Source organism: Corapipo altera, unplaced genomic scaffold (genome assembly GCF_003945725.1).
Source record: "Corapipo altera isolate COAL_440 unplaced genomic scaffold, ASM394572v1 44, whole genome shotgun sequence".
Lineage (NCBI taxonomy): Eukaryota > Metazoa > Chordata > Aves > Passeriformes > Pipridae > Corapipo > Corapipo altera.
The window spans coordinates 9011457-9033155 of NW_020884880.1; the positions used below are offsets into that span (position 1 = coordinate 9011457).

Here is a 21699-nt window from a genome sequence, read left to right on the forward strand (position 1 = left end):
CAGCAGTAGTGCTACTGGAAGAATGGAGGTGAGCTGGGAAAGAAACTTGGAAGCATTTATATTACAGAACATTACCTTCTGGGATAACCTGAGGAGGTGCTCAGTCCTCGATACTGATGAAAAAATCCCAGGTGGAGAAGAGCGATTTAGGCATTGGTGATCCTAACACATATGAGTTAAATTAAGGTAGTCCAAGTTCAGATGAGTGCTGAAGTAAATTCATTTAATTACAGTATTGGAGTTAGATGACTAAGTCCTTTGTCACATTTGCCTTTTATTTTGCTGTACCTCAGTATTCTTATCAGGGCAGTACTTACTATCATAAGTGACATGCCAGAAGTCCTGGATGCTTTTTTTGTAAAGAGAGATTGTAAGCGGAAGGAATCTTAACTACTCCTTATTCTGTTTCATAATACATGCCCATAACAACAGGAATGCAGATGGTAAATCAGTTGTGATAAACCTCATTTAGCATAGACCACATGCCTAAGTCATGCTTTCCATGACAGTATTGTAAAGGGACAGTAAATTAATGTGACTAAGAGAGAATCAATTTCCACAATATTCTGTATCCAGTGCTTGTATTTACATCAGTTCCTGCTTTGGTGTCAGAGTTTTCTATTAATTGTTGGTTTATGCTGTTTATGTTAGAAAAATTGCATAAGAAAACGCGATTTAACAGAGTTTTAGTTAACAGAGATATTTCTCCAGGTCAGTGGTAGGACATTCACCTCAAAAAAAAGCCTGGAATGGGCAGTTCAACCTCCAGCAGTGACTTTTCCCCATAATGAATTAATTGTGTGTGTGAACTATGATCCAGAGGGCAGGTGGGTGACCTCTGCACACTGATTAGTAGCCTCTCTCTGGCCCATAACCAAAAAGAAAAAAAAATTGCATTGATGGCTAACATGTGGTCTTGCCTCATAGCCCCTTGTATGTGATTGCAAAGAAATTTAAAAGATGCAGAGTAGGATCCATCATTCGGGTTAGATCAAATCCTAGTTCAGTGGAATTAAGTTGTGTATTTCGCTATTGGGAATGTTTTAGATAGAAGTTGGTAATATGTGGGTGTTAGTGCTGTATTAAACAGGAGATCTTGACCAATTGGGGGTTTTATTGACTCAGGCATACTGCAAAATGCAAAGGGAATAATGTCTGCTACATGGGGCTTGTTACTTTGCATGTTGTAGTTTCTGGACATTTGTCCACAGTGTTGAACCACCATCAGAAATACATACAATCTGGTCAGGCTGGCAGTCTCTGGGGAGATTTGGAAAGGTAGCAAGAACATTAATATTAATATTCTTATCATTAATAGAACACTGCATTGCATATGATTTGCCATTACTGTGCCAGACATCAGAAATTATAGCCCCAACATGCAATCAAAGTTGTTCAAATGAGCCTAAAAAGTTGCTTTAGAAGTTGAGCTCTGCATGCTGGCATCAGTCACTTCACTTGCTGGATGTGTGCTAAGAAGCTGGGATCCAGTCAGGGATTTCTTTACCTCTCGGGTTACTTGACTGTTAGTACTGTGGTCCTGTGGGCTCCAACATTTTTCCATAAATCTCAGCTTCAGTGCATTTTTATTTTAGTGGGATTTTCTTTGGTAGTTTAACATCAGCCAAACTCCTACATGTCTCTTTCTAGCTCAGCGTTAGCTGCCAGCTCTCAAAGGCTATACATCTAGTCAATTTTTCATCAGATACACAAATTACAGAAGTTTCTAATAATAGGATATGTTCCAAATCACCCAAAATATCACTTGTTTTTCTGTAATCCTGCATGACTCACAATGCTGTTGTTTCATAATCGTTGTTGTGACATTTGCAGAAAGTGTTGTGCTCATATCTGAGTGGGTGGATAGTTGTGGTTTTCATGGCAGCAAATAAAACACTTTTTGCTGGGGATAACAGGTTACTATGACAGAGCCATTTACCAGTAAAACATGAGTCAATACCGTAAATGATTACACTCTAGTGCATGGACAGAATTAGAGCATTATCAGTAATGAAACAAATTTTACAAGTATTTTTACCACATCCACGGAAATAGCGAAACTTTTAAGTCATTTACCCTTTGGAACAGACAGTGTGGTGGGTAGACATTTACAGCTTTTTGAATGAACAAAGGTGCACTGCAAATGCTGCAGTTTTGCAGATAATCCTTTACTATCACAGTTCCCTTAATGGTACTTTCAGTACCATTTGTTAAAACACTGGTCTCACTATATGAAACTTAAAAGTTAAACTCGTGATTTTAATTGCACCTTATAAATAAAATGTTGTTTTTATTAGGCCCAGATGTCTTCAGTATCATCAAGGTTCACCGCAGTAGCTATTTGTCTCCTGTAGCATGCTGTACCCTTTCAGGTCACCTGCTGTGCTGGGGCTAAATCTTACTTGCCTGAGAAATGCAAGCAGGATTGAGCCCCTGCACAGCATGTCCCTTGAGTTCAGAGGGACAACCTGCTTTAGTAATGTAAAATGATTAATTTTAGGCATTTGCAGCCTGGTCAAAAGCCATTGAAGGCAATGGAAAGTTTCCAGTTGGTGTAAGCGGGCTTCAGATCAGTTTCTTTCATTTGTGCTTCGCAGAGCAGTATTTCCTAGAATATCCCTTGATTAAGCAGGAGACATGAATTACATGTATTGCAGATAAACACATACTTGTTTTGTGCAACCCGATAGCCCTAAGTATTTAATACTCAGCTCACTGAGGTGATCTTTGTAAGGGGCTAGTGGAAAAATGTGTAGGTTTCTGACTAACTGGTGAGGTTTGCTTCAAGTGTAGTGAAGAGAGTCTAATTAATTTTTTTTAAAATCGCCCCAAAAGCCTCAAGAGATACAAGGGTAAGTAATTGTGCATATTGAAAGCTATGACAACCTTACTGTAGCTCCACAGCTGAGAAGTATTAAAGCCACACCCTTTTGTCTTTTCCTCATAATCCATACATGTGCATATTTACATGCACACATAGGTGTTCCTGCTTCTCGGCAGGTCCCAGTAGTACAGCCAAAGTACAGTCACTCATCATGGTTACTTGCTGATCACTGTGCACTGTTACATTTAGTTCTTGTACTCTGTTTTAAGAAAGAGGATAACTGTTGATGGGCTATTTTAAGCATCAGGAAGCAGGATCAATGGACCAATGAGTAAGTATATAGATGAGAAAGTAAAACAAGTCGCTCTTTAGGGTAATTTAGGTGCCAATCCAAACCACCATGTCTGCATGTAGGACAAGGGCATGACTTAACCATTGTTCTACCAAATGACACTGCTGGCAACTCCAGCTTTGCCACCACTGCAAGATATTGTTGACCGTGTATAAAGACAAGCTGCAGCTGTAGTCATGTATTTCTGCCTCTGGGGGACCCTGCTTGAGCAGGATGGTTGGACTAGATGACATCCAGTGGTCCCTTCCAACCTTAGCCATTCTGGGATTCTGTGATACAGAGGATCCCAATCTATGCAGGTAGACTACTCCATTTATTTTGGAAGATGAGGTTTAACTGATGCTTTGGCTAATATTACCTGAAAATATTTTAAAAAAATCAATCACTTACTAAAATATAAATGACATATTGTTAGTGGTATTAGAAATTAAATGGAAATGCTTTTACTAATAAACTCCTGTTTTCAACATTAAAGTCCCATAACATGATTAATTCTGCCTGATGAAACAATCATGCCTGACCTTAGTGTGGGAGTGTGTTTTACTGCTATGCACCCTGCCACTGTTGCATTTATTAATTCTAATCTTAGAAGGTAATAGTGGCATACCAAAAGCTAAAAATGAAACATATATCTTTGACATGGCTTTGTATAGATGCTGCAGTTGTTATAAATTTGATTAATATTCTAGGAGGCACATTCGAGCTGCTGCAGTGTCCTTTTTCCATCAAATCTTTGTAGACTCCCTCCATTATATCTCCGTAGTCTTGACATATTTGGATTTACTCATGGTCAAAGGTGGATGTTATCAAGGCAAGTCACTGTTAACCAGGAATTAATGTAATATACAAGTGGAGCTTCTTTGTTTCCTATGCTATCTGTTGATATTCCCTAGGTACCAAAAGAAAATTACAGAGATAGACTTCTACTGTTATTGTCTCAGTGATAGGTCGTATCTCCAAACAAACTGTATGAGGAAGGTTATGTTTTGGAATAACATCCTGTGTTTTTGTGCTTAACCACTTTTCAGTGATGGTCTGAAGTTGCATTGTATTAACACAAAGTATTTTACAGAGTTAATTGATATTCCAGGTTTGTCCAGGGGAAAATCTACAGCTACCCACAACATGCTTGACAAGTTATTATATTTACTTTAGTCAAAGCCCGAGTGTGCAGTATCCCTCTTGGAGGTGGTCTATTATTGGAGTCCCATATGCTTTTTGTTTGGGAAGAAAGCAGTCACTGTGTCATACTGTTACACAGGGTATTCTTTTTCAAGGATGTTGTTCCCTTGGGGACCGTATCATGCCAGAGTTCCTAAGTCTAATAAGACCTTTGTAGCTCTTATTGTGTTAAGTTCTGGGAGGGAAGCAAGAGTTAAACAGAAAATATAATTCAAGCAACTATACTAGACCACATGTTGAAAAACATCACTCTTCAAGCAAGAAGGCAAAGGCTTCAAAAAAATTCCAGTGTGGTAATCTAACTTTTTATGTTTCTTCCCATTTAACCTACAGAAAGACAAAGGGTGATCCTTGTAGAATGTCTGGTTTTATTCGACAGTAATCAAAAATATATCAACAGTTCCATGTCCTTGAAAATTATATCACAAGGCTACAAAAGAAGTTTTAAAGATTTTAACCTGAACAGAATTAGGAAAGTTATGAGGACTATCCCATCATCAGGGAATGATAGGGCACTATTTTTTAACATATACAGAAAGAGAAAGAGAGACAAAACATTATTTTAAATGGCAGATGTGTCAATCTGCCTTACTTTCTACCCAAAATTTCCATGTTAATGGAGGTAAATAATGTACCTGAAATATCCCCATATCATAATCTGGCTAAAAAAAGAAATTGACTAGTTAGAAATAATCTTACAACAAAAAATGGAACAACCATTGTAAAGGTCTAATACATCCACACTCGTGACACCTTTGATTCAGCTAGATATACTTCTTAATTCATTGGCTAAATTCCCACTGAGTTTCTAGTAGTGAAAGTCCAGTTGATGAGAAGAGCTGATGTTGAACTGATGAGAAGTTGATGAGATGGTCTAGGAATCGTCAAGATTTCAGTTTTGCATGGAAAATTGATTTACTAACCAAGGAATAATCCCAGACATATATCAGTTGTTTCCTTAAGAACAGAACTATCAACAGCTTTTTTACAGGGACAGTAATTTTTCTTATCTGGAACTCCATTGGGATGCAAATCAATGAATGATGCATAACTGGCTTTCAGTGTATCAGGTTATGAGGATAAAATAACAGAGATAAAAAGCTTGGAGATTTACTTCTGTTGTTTTTCCCATTTATTCCAGCATCTGGTTTCCCAGCAACGCCTTTTGATACAGGATGAATCAGTGAACTTGTTGAGTCTGTACACATCCCCTTCTTTGCCCAACATTACCTTGGGACTTCCAGCAATACAACCTCAAATCAGTGTAAGTGACCAATCTCAAGCCTTCCTATATAATTTTGCTTCCAGAAAACCTACTTTATGATAATTCTCTTTATTTTTTAGCATTTTGGAACATAAACAATTCAGAGTAGGAACCAGACATCTCTATGCATTGGGCAACATCTGGATATTTAAGGGCACAACTTGAAAGCAATAATCATTCTTAATCTCAAATAAACAAGTGGCAGTGTGGAGCTTACCTATGTATGGGCCATATGCATTGCATTTATGTAATATAACAGATTTCAGATGTGGCCTGATGTATATGAAGAGATTATTTAGTAAAAATGTTCAAATTATATGATCATCTCTACCTGATAAATTACAGCACCTGTAACTTTTTATGAGATTCCAGTAGCAACCTAAACTGGGCTGAAGCATAGTAGGGGAAGAACCTACTATTCCTGCAGCTAGGTTTGTATTTGAGGGGTATGCTATCAATCAGGCAAATAAAATTGGTGAGAAGTGAACAATTCTTAATATTTTAATGACAAGTTATGTTCACATCCCTTTATTCAGTCTGCAGCAATGACCTTTATCTAGAGATAAATCTTAAATTAATATGCAAAGTGTATGAAAACATAGACATGGTATCTATGGAAATCCATGCAGATGGATAAGAATCTTTAGATCTAAACCAAGTTACAGTAACCTGGAGGTGAAATTTGCTGCTCAGTATTGAAAATTTTGCTACTGGTCAAAACTTACCTGCTTTCCAGCAAAAAAAAAAAAAGTAAAAATACTGATATATTGTGGTTCTGTACAACCATATACTGTGAAGAAATTTTAGTAATTTAAATTTCTTAGAATGGGAATTGGTAACTTCTATGAAAAAACTAGGGGTTGTAAGCACAGCTTTTCATGGAGGAAAAAAAATTATATCTATGCAATCCACTATGTAATAAATGCTACTGAATTCTAGTGCTAAATGTAGTTTCAAGTCAAAGTTCCTTTTCACTTTATGGCTTATTCAATACATTTCCTGTTCTTAGCAGTAATATATTGCTGAAATCCAACATTTTAACATCAGATCCAGAACTTTGTAAAGAAAATTGTGTAAGCCTTAAATCAGTTCTCTGCAAGTCTTTTATGAGATATTTACAAGCTAATTATTGTTTGTAAGGGATGAAAAAATTGAACTGATCATGAAAAGTAGCACTTACTTTTTCAGAGGACATCAAGAAAAATTTCTTAGCTATTTCACAAAATATATAGCTAGCTTCAAAGTAATTTTATAAAATTAAAATAGAAATGAAAATATGCTTCATTTGCTCACTCAAATCTTACAAGCTTTTGATGTGGCCAACTAGCCCCAAATAGTACTTTTGGCATTAGAAAAAACAAAGGGGTTGATTTACGCAAGTAATGTTTATTTCTGTTTCTAGAATAAGCAGTTGGAAATTGAATGTAAAGTTTACTCTGGTGTTTGTTTTTCAAGGAAGGGTGATAGCAAAGTGTGAAGTAAGCATACACCAAAAAAATATTGGTAAAAACCTTGGTTTAGAATTTATGAAATTCAGATTATCAGATAAACTGTTTTTACCATGACATACCATAAGTGGTTGTCTGAAAGCTTCAACATGTATATTTCTGTTCAGTTATTATTCTTGCTGTAAAAAATGGTATTCTGCTTTAACTGCTGTTTTAATTTTTTTTTTTAATACGCAAAGAGCAAAGAACTATAAACTACATTCACAATGCTGAAGGACTAAAACTTCCAAAAGCTTTAATTCAATAACTGTGCAATTTATAAGGGTACTTTAAAATGCCACACGTGTACAATAGCTCTTGACAATTCTGTAGATGAGGGTTTAACTGTGCAAATTTACTTTGCAAAGGGTAAAACTTACACTTGTGCTGTCCTTCAGGGAGTCAGGGAGTGCTCCAGGAAAAGTAATAGCTTCCCACTACTACAGGTAATTATTTTGTTTTGCTGATTGGCTTGCTGTGTGATGAAAAGTTATGCGAAAAAACAAGCCTTGCCTATTCCAAACTCAATGCAAACTATTTCCTCTGATCCCCTGGTTTCCTGCGCAGAAGGCTGTGGGAAGGTCTTTAGGAATTTTAAGGATAGGTCCTGTCCTTTAATTAATAATGTTCTAACTAGTAGTTCCTTATGCTTTGGCTTTTATTACTGATTTTTTTCCAAGTGGTTTCATTAAACAGTTTCTCACAGTGTTACATTTAACTGGCATGTTCTTCCTCCCTTTTTATCTCACGGTCAAAGTGTAAGATAGGGATGTTAACCTTTTCTTCTGTATGTATTCATAAAGTGTGATATATGACCATCTAATCAAGCGGAGGTATAAACATCCAGGTCTCTGAAAAGCAGTTACCAATGCTGTTCTTCTTTAACAGGCTTCATCGTCATTCAAAGAAAAGCAGAAGGGGGAGACCCCATCACTCAGACAAGGAGTGGCCTTGGCTGGACAGTATGGAGGAAACATTCCTCCATCATCAACTCATCCTCACATTACTTTGGAGGGAAAGCCAAATAGCAGCCACCAAGCTCTCTTGCAGCATCTGTTACTGAAAGAACAAATGAGACAGCAAAAACTTCTTGTGACTGGTAATGATCAAAGCTTCAACAATACGACATTAAGATGTTTTTAATGACTCTTGTATTCAGTTTAAACTAAATGTAGTAATACAGATACCATACATCCTAACCATTGGAAAAAGTGGAAGGGTAGAAGAGAAAAGGACAGTATCTGTTTTCTCTTTTAGTGATTCTATTCCAGTCTCTTGGCCTGAAAGAATTCAGTGATTACAGAAAAGAGAAAATGATTACTTCATCACATTCTTTTCCAGCAGTGTATGACGAGGCACGTGGTACTTATCCCACTGAATAGTGCTGATGCAGAGTTCCTCAATATACACCCCTATTCTCACTGAAAGCTTTCACTCCTATTAGAACTATTAGTTTGTTGTTTTTCACAGGGGAGTGAAATGTCCCTGTTTTGCAGGAGCGGTTCCTCTTCATCCGCAGTCTCCTTTAGCAGCAAAGGAGAGAGTCTCACCTGGCATAAGAGCTGCCCACAAACTGCCTCGTCACAGGCCACTGAATCGAACCCAGTCAGCTCCTCTTCCTCAGAGTACTTTGGCCCAGCTGGTCATCCAGCAGCAACATCAGCAGTTTTTGGAGAAGCAGAAACAATACCAGCAGCAGGTCCACATGAATAAGGTGAGTTCCCAAAGTAAAGAATTTCCAACTAACTTAAAGGTTGAAAACTACTACTGAAGCTTAGTTATTGATGCCATGTGGTCATGGACAGCAGAGAGGTTCTTGCATGAGTATCTTGTTTGTTTATGCATAGTTGATATATATATTTGTATAGAACTTAATTTTTCAGCTTCCAAAATAGGATTCAAAGCAGCTTACAATTTTAAATTACAGGTGGCTTCCTGTTGAATGGTAAATAATGTCTTAAAGATTGCTAGATTTCTCTCCAACTATTTTGTGTGTACTTCTGAGCTTCAGCAGTCATTCCATTCAACTGCTTTTGAATTGTATTAAAACCTTTCTCATTGTGGACTAGTATGTGGTATAAATGGATAACTCATTTGAACTCAATCAGCAGATTAAATTTATTGTTTCTATGTGAGAAACTCACTAAATATCTGGAGAAATTTTTAATCAACATTTATCAAGCTGACTTTTTATCTGTGAGTCCATTAGTAATGTGACATTTTGTTATCAGACCATATAAGGAGAAAGAGAAGAATGTGCTGTTACCAACATTTGATACAGAGTTGAATCATGCAGCACATGTCTATACAGTAACACCTTATTCTGAGCAGGATCAGGGGGAAGAGGAAAAGGGACCATCCATTAATAAACAAAGAACAGCAGAATCTAAATAGATTTATAAGGAACTAATGCTTCTACAACAAATGTAATGCCATTCCCTGCTCTAAAATTAAGACATACAAGTAATTAAATGTTTTTACTTGGAAAACATTTTTCTACATTTACTGAATAGCTTTCCAGAAGTTGTTTGCTGAAGCTCCTGTAATATTTCAAAGATGCTAATCATGCATCTTTAGTTGTCTTCTTTTGTTTGCGTATTACTCAATAACTCTATTTAAGAGGCAGTGGCAAAGAAGATGAAAAGAGGATGTTGGGCCCTTGTACCTAAGAAAAAAAAAAATCAATCCACCTTACTGGGTGAATTTCCCAGGGGTAACTGATTCTTTGGAATCTACTAAGAATTCCCAACAAAATTAGAAACAAACCTAGAGTTTAAGTACATAGTTTGTACAGTGGTTTGGTTATTAAATCTTGTCTTAATTAGGAAAAATGAAGACCAGAAAACTTCAAAGTTCAGAGCTGATCCTTCCATGTTAACCCCTCTCAGCTTGGGTGTTTTGATTACTCAACTAGGACTCCAGTTGGCTTTTCTTTGAGTATGCATTCCATATGTTTAATCAAGATGGCATATGTATATCTCGTAGCCTCAGGTTTTGAAAATATTTCACCTTCCCTCAATTGTTTGAAAAGAAGAGAATTTTTAACGGGTAAAGTACTGAGTCTTTGTACTACAAACCCATCAGTTTATACACTCCTCTCAAAGCAAAGAACCCCACTGACGTGTTTTTGTTAGATAATATGCTTATTGTTATAAATTCCACCATAGTATTTGGGATATGTGCTGTGACATATATGTACATTTGTCCCCAATGTGAAAATTAAACTTGAGGCACATAAACATATATTTCTAGTCACATAGGACAAGGAATGCATTGAACCTCACAAGAGTAGACTAAATAAGGGGGTAAAAAGGCTGGAGTTGTTTGGGATAATGCTTGTTTCAGTAACATTTTTTTTGCTGAGTTAAACTACAATGAAAATACACAGTAATGAGAATAATTTCCTCTCATACTTGAAATACACTTTCATTCTCACATGGTTCTTTGTGATGAAGAGGCAAAATAAAATTCCTTCTTTTAAAACCTGGTGAACCTAGCTTTTATTCTGTACAGTATTGGCTATACATGTATGCAGATAGTAGAAACTTAGTTTATCTTAGGGCCTTTCTCTACCTTGAACCTCTGTAACCTGCTTATGCCCCAATAACTTCTCAGTCTCCTTTACCCCTACTCCCAGAGCAGTCAGCCTTCTTCAGGAGCACAGTAACTCATCAGAGCAGCAAATATCTCAGAAGGAATGAGATCACATGGCAGCCATAGAAGCAGTGAGTTATCTGAGGATGTGTGTGGTTTATCAGACTTTACAGTTTGCAGCATCTAGGTTCTTCTCCATTCTCTGAAGAATCATTTTTGTGAATAGTACTGAAAAATGTCAGCGCTCTAACCATGTATGTCCTCTACAAGGACACAGAAGGCCACGGGGCTTTCTTATGTCCTTACGGAACCTGTTTTTTAAAAACTGGAATTTTGAGGGTAGCCCGCAGACAAGAGAGTGAAAAAAAATCAAATGGTGAAGTAACTTTTATGTACTGAAATTAAAGCTATATTCTTTAATCCTCTACCTAAAAATTCAGATTGAACACCTGTGCCTACATAAGGCTTTTGTACTCTGCTAGCATGGTGGAACATACTTTCTTCAGTCTTAAAACTTGACTCTATTCACAGTTGAAGTTATTTGTTCATTACATAATTTGTATGGCTCTACAATCAAACTCTGCAAAGCAGAGTTATAGTTATTTGAAACATTAAACAGTAGATATTCTAGATCAGGTAGGAAAACAACCAATATCTTCTCATTTCTTAGGTCAGGACTGGGCATGTATCAAGTGAACACATGAACTTGTTATTTTCTATTGTTCTGTCCCTTACTCTCCTGTTCATAGGCTGTATAATGAAATCTGCAAAAAGATATAATTTCCTTCTTTTCAGTCATGGAAAATGCAGAGGGTTTATTTAATAAGGAATACTCAAACATTCTCTTAAAAGTTTGGGTGATAAAGACCAGAACCATTTTAAGGTGACAAGACTGTGAAATACCAGTTGATCAAGAGCTTAGAACAAATTAATATAATCTTTTTTCTTTTCTATTTGTTTCCATTTTTTTTCCTTTGAATATTTGCCCTGAGCTAAGATCGTGTGGCATGTATCAGCACTGCCTGAAAACTGGTTTTGGTCAGATCTTTTTGACTGACCTGTAGGCGATTCTTGCTGTAACAACAAAAAGAGGAAGAGAACCAGTTTTTCCCTGCCCTATTGTTCTTGTATTTAAAAAAACCATTTATTTTTTTGAGGAAAAAATATACTTCAGCAGCAAGCCAGTGCTGATGTGAGGGTGATAACAAGCAAAATCTAACATAGGTCTGAGGTAGAGGATTTCCTTGGATCATTTCCATTCTGAAACGAAACAAATCATTGCCAAAAGGTGTACCTCTGTCCTTCATAACAAAGAGAAGCTCCCCTATGGATTTTTTCTGGTCAGCTGTCAGATGCCAGGCTTTTGATGTGGGAAACGGTATACATCTCCACTGAAGTCTGGCATGTATACCTGTGGGATCTAGTACACTGACCTTCTGAAAACATTCTGCAAATTTTGACATCCCATCCAAAAGTAGGTAAAAACCCTTGTCCCAGAATTAGTAATGAATGTGAAGTAACCTGAACTCAGCTTGTCCTAGGGAAGATCAGCTTTGCCATTGTCAGCTTTAATATAATTCTGTCCAAATGACAGCTTGTTTCCTTAACACCCTTTGATCACCATTGCAAATCTTCATTCTGCTCAATAAAGGGAGTTCAAAGTCCAAAACTCCCTATTAAAAGTAGTGCAGTTGGGTACCAGAAGACTATTACTACCATAAAAAAATTTAAAATCATGACATCATTTGTGTATATCTGTATCTAGAAAAGGGGATTTTGATATAACTAATATAAGTGCAAAGCCCCTAGCAGAAGTCTGTGTCCAAGAAAATCTCAGAAATCATTATGTGAAGAGTACATAAATAAAAGCCCTTGGTCTTTAAAAGTTATTTTTGTCATGTATGATGAATAAGGCCTGCCTCTGCTGAAGCTAAACTAGCATGGTCTTCACTGGAACCAAGATTTTATTTGATCAGTGTTGGAACTCTATTTGTGTTCTTAAATAGTGTATTCATAGCATTTTGACAATTTTTTTTTTCAGTGGTAAAATTCTCAGTATGGTAAAGTAAATGTTAAAATAATGGGGAAGTTGATAGTGTGCACTAAAGTGTGGGAGCTGTATGGATAATGCTAAAGCTTAGATAAGAAATACCTGAATTTCAGTTTTCATTCCAGGATGTCAATTGGTTCAAAACATCTTTGGATAGGGAAACAATAGCTGGACAAGACTGTGAGGTAAAAAATATATAGGAAGTGAAAATTCATTAGTGCTTTAGATAATGTTCATAGTTGACCAATCTCTCTTAATAAAAATAAAAAATAATACAGAAATTTATATTGATTTATTGATGGAAAAAATAGGAAGATTATTTATAGAAATACTGAAAAGATACAGTTAATCCCAGATTAATCATTCATTTCTCTGAATGATATTTAATGAAATGTGGCAGACTGGATCAGGTTCAATGGTAGTAAATTAATCTAGTTTCATTAAACATATTATACTAAGGTTTTGGCTTTGCAGCTTACACATCTGACTAGCATCCTCTGAAGGTGAGAGGTGTTCTTCCAAATACTGCTTACAGCAGGGGTTTATTTGGACAAAACTAAAGCAACAGTTGGCTGTGTTTGGAACTGAAAAATACCCAGAGCATTTTCTCCTTTCTTAAGAACTTATGTTTAAGCCATAATGCAGAAGAATGATTTTGAAAGACAAATATATCCCTTAGAAATGTTGTACTACGTGAGTAACAGAGACAACAGTAAGCAGGTGCCAAGTTATTTTCAGTACAGTTAACAACAGATATAGCTGATCAAAGCAGTCTGATTATCATAGGAAAGAAGGGGAAAAAGTGTGTTCAGGAAGTATATACATGAGTTCTTAGAAACAACTGCCATGTATTTCAAATGAACAGTTAACTAAGGATGGAAATTATGGGGTGGCTGTTGCAGAATTTCATGTTTTGTCTCTTTGTAAAGACATTTTATTTAAAATCATGCATTTTACAAGAGCTTATAATTTCAAAGGAGAAACAAAGGCAGGGGCTGCAGCTGAAGGACCTATAAAATGGTTTGCTGAAGTGTCCAGATTATTTACACTTAGTCTTCCATTTTTCTATACAAGCAAGCAGGTTAGATTATGTTTGATGACTTTTTTTTGGTTGGACTCTTGCAGTTATACAGTGGAGTTGATGTCTGTAAATGCTTCCTCTTCTCCTGCCACTATTTACTTTGGCTCATGCGTATCCCTTACAGTTTAATTTCCTGAAAATAAAAGAAAAAAAAAAAAAGTTACATTAGCATGAAGCCATTTTTCTAGTGACTGCTTTAGTTGGAATAGTGGTAACAGTAAAGTATACTGGTGAAAGATAACCAGTATGTACAACTCTTAATTTCTTAGTGAAATAAATTATAGTTTTGTTATTATTTTTAAATGCAGTTTTACTAAAACTCAGATTAAACAATCACTTTTTCAAAATAAAAAATATGCATTAAAATGAGGAGAAAGTCCTGCATGTACCTACTGATAAATTCAGAAAAAAAATGGAAAGTGAGGATTTCAAGTGAAAAATTTAAACATTAAGTGTAAGCAGAAGTGTCCAGCTGCACAGTGAAAGGACCTGAGCAGTGTGTCACTCAGAACTCATTTTCTGCTGTGTAATCCATGTTCAGATAGAGAGAAAAGATAGAATTACTGACTCTAAACTACTATCTTCATCTGTCTCCAGATACGTAATTTTCCATGGTACTACCAGGAGATATAATATAAAATAAGATGTTTATGGCTTAGGAGAACTGAACAGTCTCGTGGTAATGCTGCTAATATAGTACTGGAATAAGTATTGAGGCCAAGCTGTCTTTAAAAAACACATTTCACAGATTTTTAGAAAATTTAATTTGCTTATCTCCTCCTGTGGCTGAAGTCTGGAGCAAATCACCTGCTGACTTCCATGGAATGGGAAGAGGCTCCAGAACAGGAACAGTGGAAACTGAAATGCACACAAATACCACTCTGAGTCTCTGCAGCCCCCTTATGTATGCTTGTTCACTCCACTGACTGCATGCAGAAAGTGTCTGAAGGTGATCTGTGTATTCATTCTATACTGCAGCCCATCATGAGTTGCCTCAGAAAGCTCAGCAGCAGATCTGTGCCCATACAGCAGTGTGAATAAAAAAAAGCCTGACATAAAAGTGAAAAAGCAGAAAAGAAAGGAGAGCAGTAATGAGCTAAATATGTGCCTTAACTTTGCTGTGGACATGCACTCATTTTCTCTTGGCTTCCCCTCCAGAATAACCCACCTGGTGTCAAGTAACTGGCACATGGAATGGTTTACAGATGGATCAGCCTCAGTTACTCTTGTAGCTGTATATGATTATATGTCACACAGATGTTTCAGCTTGTATTTGCTCACTAGTAGCCAACCACACAGCCTTACTTGTCTTTCTCTTCTTGTTTGAGGATGTTTAACTAATAAATAATAATAACTTATATAATAACTGACAGAGAGGAGTGTACCTGAGCTGATTGCATGTAGTTAGTTTTAGTGCCTTTTTGGTCAGCGTCATCCCCTGAGAGTCAACTAGAAAAGATTTATGTATTTGATCTGAGACATTTTTTGGATGCTGCTTAATAAAAGGAGACACTGCATTAGTTGCAGTAGTGAGGATTGCCCAGTTTAGAGCATGCCACCTGCAGTATGCAGGATACACATATAGTGATTTGCCAGTTACTACAGTAATGAAAAAGGATTTTTTGTTTGTTTCTTTTTAGTAAACCATTAAACTCCCATTACACCCCAAAAATGAAGGTTTGCTGTGACAGAAGTCAGATAGGCTTCCACTGTGAAATTTGTTTCTCCACTGATGTAGCGTATGCATCAGAGCATCAACTGGGACTGCATAAACTGATCTTTCAGCTCTACTTGTGGATTTTGTGGGAGTTCCTAAAACCAGCTGTAGCATCTTGATCATAGTTTACATGACATAGTTTACATGCCTGCCCTGCACCAGGGGTGGCATTTTTCTGTATGCATTAGCAAGCTGAATGAAACTGGATGATCTATGGTTTGTGACAAAGTAGGTATAGTGAAGCCATCCAGTAACTCAGTATATGACACTAGCTAAAACTCAGTTTTAAAGACTTGGTGTTTTGGGAGGGAGGCAGATGGGAAGAGGAAAGTATGTAGGATGGGAAGAGGAAAGTATGTAAGAGTAATGGTAAAAGGTATATTTTTCCCCTCGGGATATTTGACTTCGATGATGATGAGCAGTATTTGCTTGAAATCAAGGGGGACAGTTGAATAAATGATAATTACTCAACCCCTTGGAAATTCTTACCTGTCTGATTTGTACCTCTTTCAATAAAGTGGGAATTTTGGACTAGTTTGCAATTCATTGGCTTTATCTTAAATAGCAAAATGTAAACTGCATGTGATTGCAACGCTCAGGCCTCTGGCACTTCAGCAGAGCTTTAGCATAGCAGTTAATGGTGTAACACCAGTATTTTGGGGTAGCTGTGTTATATCATTATTGCTGAAACTGCGATACCTGTACCATGCACCACAAAATCTGTGATCTTTCCAGTCATGGATAGTAGTATCTGTGCCACGCCATGGGGGACTGACGCCAGCTCTTTGTCACTGCTCCTTTGTTGGCTTTCAGTGACTTCAAGCTTTAATTGATTGAGAAGTTTGTGTGAACATTCCCTAATTTGCTTATAACAAAACATGAACCAGATTACATTTTCTTATACCTTATTGTTCCTTTTTTATTTTATGTTGTGGAAAATTAACTGTAAGATTGTATTTCTGAATTCATGTTTGAAGAGTATGAAGGGAGAGAAATTTTTCTTGATTACCAGCTGTAACAGTCTAACAGATGTTTTCATTATTCTGCCTTATTTTTAGTTTATTATTATTATATAGCACTTCATATACATGGTATTTTCTACTGCAGAATAAGAAGTGACCTTTTGCTTAGGGACTTTTGTTCTTTTTTCCCTATACATCAATACTTTGGCAGTGCATAGCTACATGGGTTTGCTGCAGAAGCTTTAATTTTGTCCCTGCAAATCTAGTACTTTTTGGTGTTTGGCAAAAGTGAAAGGAGTCAGTAACTGTTTCCCTCTTCTCTTTCCAGATGCTCTCTAAGTCCATTGAGCAGCTCAAGCAGCCTGGCAGTCAGCTGGAGGAAGCTGAAGAAGAGCTTCACGGTGATCACTCCATGCAGGAAGAGCGAGCTCCCGCCAGCGGTGCCAGCGGTGCCAGCATTAGGGCTGAGAGCAGCAGTGCTGGTGTGGATGACAGAATAGGACAGCAGGTGGGGGCTGTGAAAGTCAAAGAGGAGCCACTGGACAGTGATGAGGATGTTCAAACCCAGCAAATGGAATCTGGGGAGCAAGCTGCTTTTATGCAACAGGTAATAGGCAAAGATTTAGCTCCAGGATTTGTAATTAAGGTTATTATCTGAACATCACATGCATTTTTTAGGCTTTGATAAGCAATTGTGTTTTGATTCACTGACCTAGCAAATCCTGATTTGCTGTTCAAAGAGTTTAACAAGTGCAGAAGTGTTGTATGTACACTTGAAAACATAGTGAAGTTCATCCTTATGGCCACTAATTGAGAAACTACCTGTTGCAGTCAATTATTCTGCATATATCTGCGTAATAGCTGATAGACTTTGTATTAACCCAGAATTACCTTACATCGCTTAGTTTTAGTGAAAGAGATCTTGTATCACTTAGCCTGTTGAGATCAGCAATTGCTGGAACTAGTTTCCAGACCTGATTGATGAAACGTTCTTCTGCTCTGATTTTGAATCCTCTGACTTTTGCTTTCAGCTGTCTGTATATATTGTATCATACCGTAGTCTTGAACACTGTTAACATTAGGGTATTTTTTTCCCCAGTAGACAGGTACTGACTGCTATATCAGTGGTCCCAGGCTGATGTATAAAGTTAATTTAGAGAAAAGTGCAAGGTGGATATAAAGAGGCAAAGCGAGGCACTGTTTTAAAATTGCATTGTTTTCTTTTTTTGCACTGCTTGGTTAATTTTTCATTCTGTCTTATTTGATGATAATGTCCTCAGAGACATCCTTAAATGCAGCAGATGAAAGTACTGGTGAGAAGCAAAATGCAGCATTAGGCTCCAGTCAGTTATTAGGACATTGCACGAAAAGTACAGATATGTTATCGTTATCATCTGATATCCAATCACTTGTTTATTTATTTTAAAATGAAGACTAATCATAAAATATTGCATAATCTTTCCTACCAGGGTCTCATGGACAAATCCTAAAATAACAACTGTGCATAAAATGCCACCTTGACAAAGGGCACATTCAGCTTCTCTGGGAGCTTTTCCCCAGAGTTGAGAGGCGCAGTGCGTGTGTGCAGCCCTCGAGCTGGCGTCCCTTTCCATCCTTGTACCATCAGGCAGAGCAAGGCTGGGTGCTGTGCAAGGCCCTGTTTATTTAAGTCAATGCTTTGTCAGGTCCCTGCTGTTCTCCTGCAGAAAAGTGATTTTGGGAGGGGGGGCAGGAAATGCCTTATGGAAACAGGAAGCCCAAGTGATTCATGTGCTGAGGAATGCGGGCTGGGGGGAGATGGGGGGACGGGGCAGCGCTCCCTCTGTTTTTAAAGGCACTCTATGAATTGATTTATTGTCAAAGAAAATAACAAAGCGAGTAGGGAAATTGTTAAGGAAGCTTTCCAGTGAAACATTTCCTTCATATTCCCTTTTGATATGTTTACCTTGTTTTATAGGTTTACTTTTGTTAAGCTAGTTAAAGATTCATTGTATTAAGATCCCCTTTAATATGGATAATCCCAAACTGACCTGGACTCCTTGTCAGGTTTTTTTTCTATTAAAAATATTTATATTTCTAAAGCTGAGGTATTTTAAGGTGCAGTATCCTGTTTCAAAAGAGATAGCTGTTTTGCCAAATGTAGAAATTGTTCTAAAATATGTTATTAGCATGTGTTATTTACATTATGCTCTAATATGATTAAATCTCTTCTAAAATGTTGCAGCTTCTAAAAAGATACATTATCCTTTTTCCTAGAAGGTCTCCAAACAAATGACTAAATAGTTGCTGTTAACATGAAAGGCCTCAATAAATAGAAAAGATTTATTAATTGGGAAAACACAGGTGATTTTTATGTGTGCTTCATATTTGAACAGAAATCTTTCTCTATCTTGGATGAAAAAAATCACATTCACATTCAAAAAGTGAAGGATGTAGAATAAAATTATATGTGTTTCCCATTCTGTGTATTTTTAATTTTCTTTGAAATCTAACTTCAGCCTTATCTAAAAGGGATAGTGCATCTTTAAAATACATTTGGGGAGAAACTTGCAATTGAGAAGAATTTTGTACAATATCACTTCAAAGACATGTATTCACAAAAGACAAAAGATATTTTTATAATGTCATTCAGATGAGAAAGCCCAATACATTAGTGGACTTTAATTTCAGATTCTTTCAAATTTGGATAAAATTAAAATAAGAGAAACTACCTGGAACCAGTGAAAAGGAAAACTGGGTTTAAACAACCATATTTCTAATTGATTATTGTCTCTTACATTTTAAATCTACTGTATTTATTATAATTTACACCCTTAGAGGTGATTTCTTGTTTTGTGTTGTAAATATATTCTGTTTGTATGTTCCCTTTTTTTTGCCTTCTGATATAAGTCTCTTCCTTTCTCAAATAAAGTTTTTTTTTAAAAGATCCCCTTTCAGATATCTGACTTTGTGTAAATTCGATAACTTAGTTGTGTTTTTGCTTTGTATAACAAAATATGTTTGCTACACATTGTTGAAACAATTTAAACTTCCTGGAACAAGGTTTTTATTATAGTATTCTTACAATAATTACACAAAGTCTTTATTTTTTAGTCTCTTGTTCTATCCTACATCAGCCATTATAAGTTTTACTGAATGTGGAATAGTATCAATGCATGCTCATTTTCCCATCATGACATCTGTCTTGAACATGTGATCATATGTTGTACCATATAGGAAAGGTAAAAGTGAATCCCAGTGCCTTGGCTTCTAATTATCCAAAATTCAAACAAACTGAAATAATTTCCATGATATTTCTAAAACCTGCCTAGACCCCTGATCTGAAAATGTGCTTGTATTGACCTCTTTGATAGTCATCAAGACCTTTGCAAAGCAAGAGTCCACCTGTAAATATGTTGGGGAAGAGAGTACCCAGGAACTTGGCAGACTTTAAAGCATAAGAAAGTGAAGTCCTGCTGTAGAGAACTTCCATGAATATGTTAAATGCTTTGTGACATTTCCTGAACTTTGCTTAGGATCTACAGAGAGAAACAGCTCATACTGTCTAGCAATCCCTGTTGCTACAGTATATGAATTACTACTACCAAAAGACTTTGGAAAATTGTTGCATTCTAGCTTTTTTAACTGATCATTTGGCTCTAAGCAACTTTGATTCTGGTATAATTTTAACTAAAATAAAATGCTTTCAACAACGTAAGTATTTAAGAATAAATAGGTCTGTAAATCAAATTCAATTATACTCACTGCAAAGTAATGTTTCGTCAGTAATACACCCACAAAAACATAAAATGTCAAGTTTTAGCTTAGGAAAGCTTAAAACAAGTATAAACAGCATAACATTATACTGCTTGCTCTTTTGTTTATAATGATTTGGAATCCTATGTCTATAAGTAAATCATGCTTTCAATGGGATTTTATTGAGATTCCATTTTTTTAAATACTCATGTTGAAATTAAAAGCCATAAATATTTTCAACTTACAACATTCCTGTGTTAGAGGTTACACCTAGATTTTTTCCTAAATTATTTGTTTATCATGCATCAAAGCCCCCATAATGAAGAAAATAATAAGTTAATACAATTTACAAGCCTTATCTTTTTCAAAGAATGATGTGCATCTCTTTTTTTTTTTAACAGTATATGTTTATTCTGTCCCATTGTTCAAAAAAAATAAAGCCAGTATAGCTGCCAATTTAGAAGTAATTGCTCCTAAATGAGGGAAAATGCTTCATAATATTTACATACCCACCCAGACCCACATTACTGGAAAGTAGGTACTATAACATTATATAGTTCTTTTTTCATCTTCTGGCATTAACAAAATAGGATTAAAAGCTGAATGTCTCAGCAAAGCAAGAGCACTTCAGACACTATCACCATTTATTTGTGCACTATCTTCATTTCATCTTCATTATCATCGGGATTGCTGAGATTTACTCCACGTTACTTAAGCAAACTATACCCTGTTTTTATCTTCACTGGCATTCTGAGGTAGAAATCTGTAACCGTTAGTCCCAAGTAGCAATCTAAAAATTTCTCCCCCTTATGAACACTTCACATTTTGCAGCCAAAATTAGCTAAGCCAAGATAATTTCTTTACTGTATTCTGTCCCACTAGCAGCATGTACTCCTTATCCACTTAAGTAATGTTTGTTTGATTTTCATTTATATGTTTAGTTTCTGATTTCCTTATACTGTTCCCATCATCTGGGTGGTAACAGAGCTTCTGTACCTCATTTCTCAGTGGAAGAACATAGATTAGAACACCATGTGCTGAATTGCTGGTCAGGCAAAAAGAAGAACATCCTGGATGAAATTATCTTCTCTGGACCAGATTTTACCACTCTATTTAGGAGACACTGTGTTTTGTATTTTTTTTCTCTTCTAATTCAGCCTAATTTGGAATAAGATTTAAAAACAAAAAATACAAGTATTTCAAACTGCACAGCCAGCAGAAAAGCTAGGTTTCTCAGCCATGGTTACTCACTTCCCCACACAGACAGGACTGGGAAGGCGCATCTTTTAGAATCTGTCCCAGTTTCTGATCCCCATTTGCTGAGCTCAAGTGTCATAATCCTTCTACTTCCTTTGATTCTGCACCCATAACTCATCTAGCCCATACAGTATAAGTTCCCTGGCTACTTGTGGGCCTGCACATCTGTTGGAGCCCCGCAAGAGTTACTTCAG

At 36.5% G+C, this 21699-nt stretch overlaps 1 protein-coding gene across 16 annotated transcripts in view; it reads left to right on the plus strand.

Annotated features, from left to right (window-relative positions):
• Positions 1-21699, plus strand: part of HDAC9 (histone deacetylase 9) — a 456848-nt gene that overhangs the window by 256496 nt on the left and 178653 nt on the right. For 12 of the 16 annotated variants that reach the window (XR_003526976.1, XR_003526977.1, XM_027639053.1 and 9 more), the window contains 5 exons: positions 5500-5622; positions 7508-7555; positions 7998-8208; positions 8606-8823; positions 16842-17120. Coding sequence is in view for 14 of the 16 variants with exons in the window: in XM_027639053.1 (XP_027494854.1) it covers positions 5500-5622; positions 7508-7555; positions 7998-8208; positions 8606-8823; positions 16842-17120 (879 nt within the window). In the remaining 2 variants the exon portion in view is untranslated. Of the gene's footprint in view, positions 1-5499; positions 5623-7507; positions 7556-7997; positions 8209-8605; positions 8824-16841; positions 19450-21699 lie in introns of those variants that run through there. The other 4 variants (XM_027639056.1, XM_027639057.1, XM_027639055.1 and 1 more) reach the window with 2 other exon arrangements.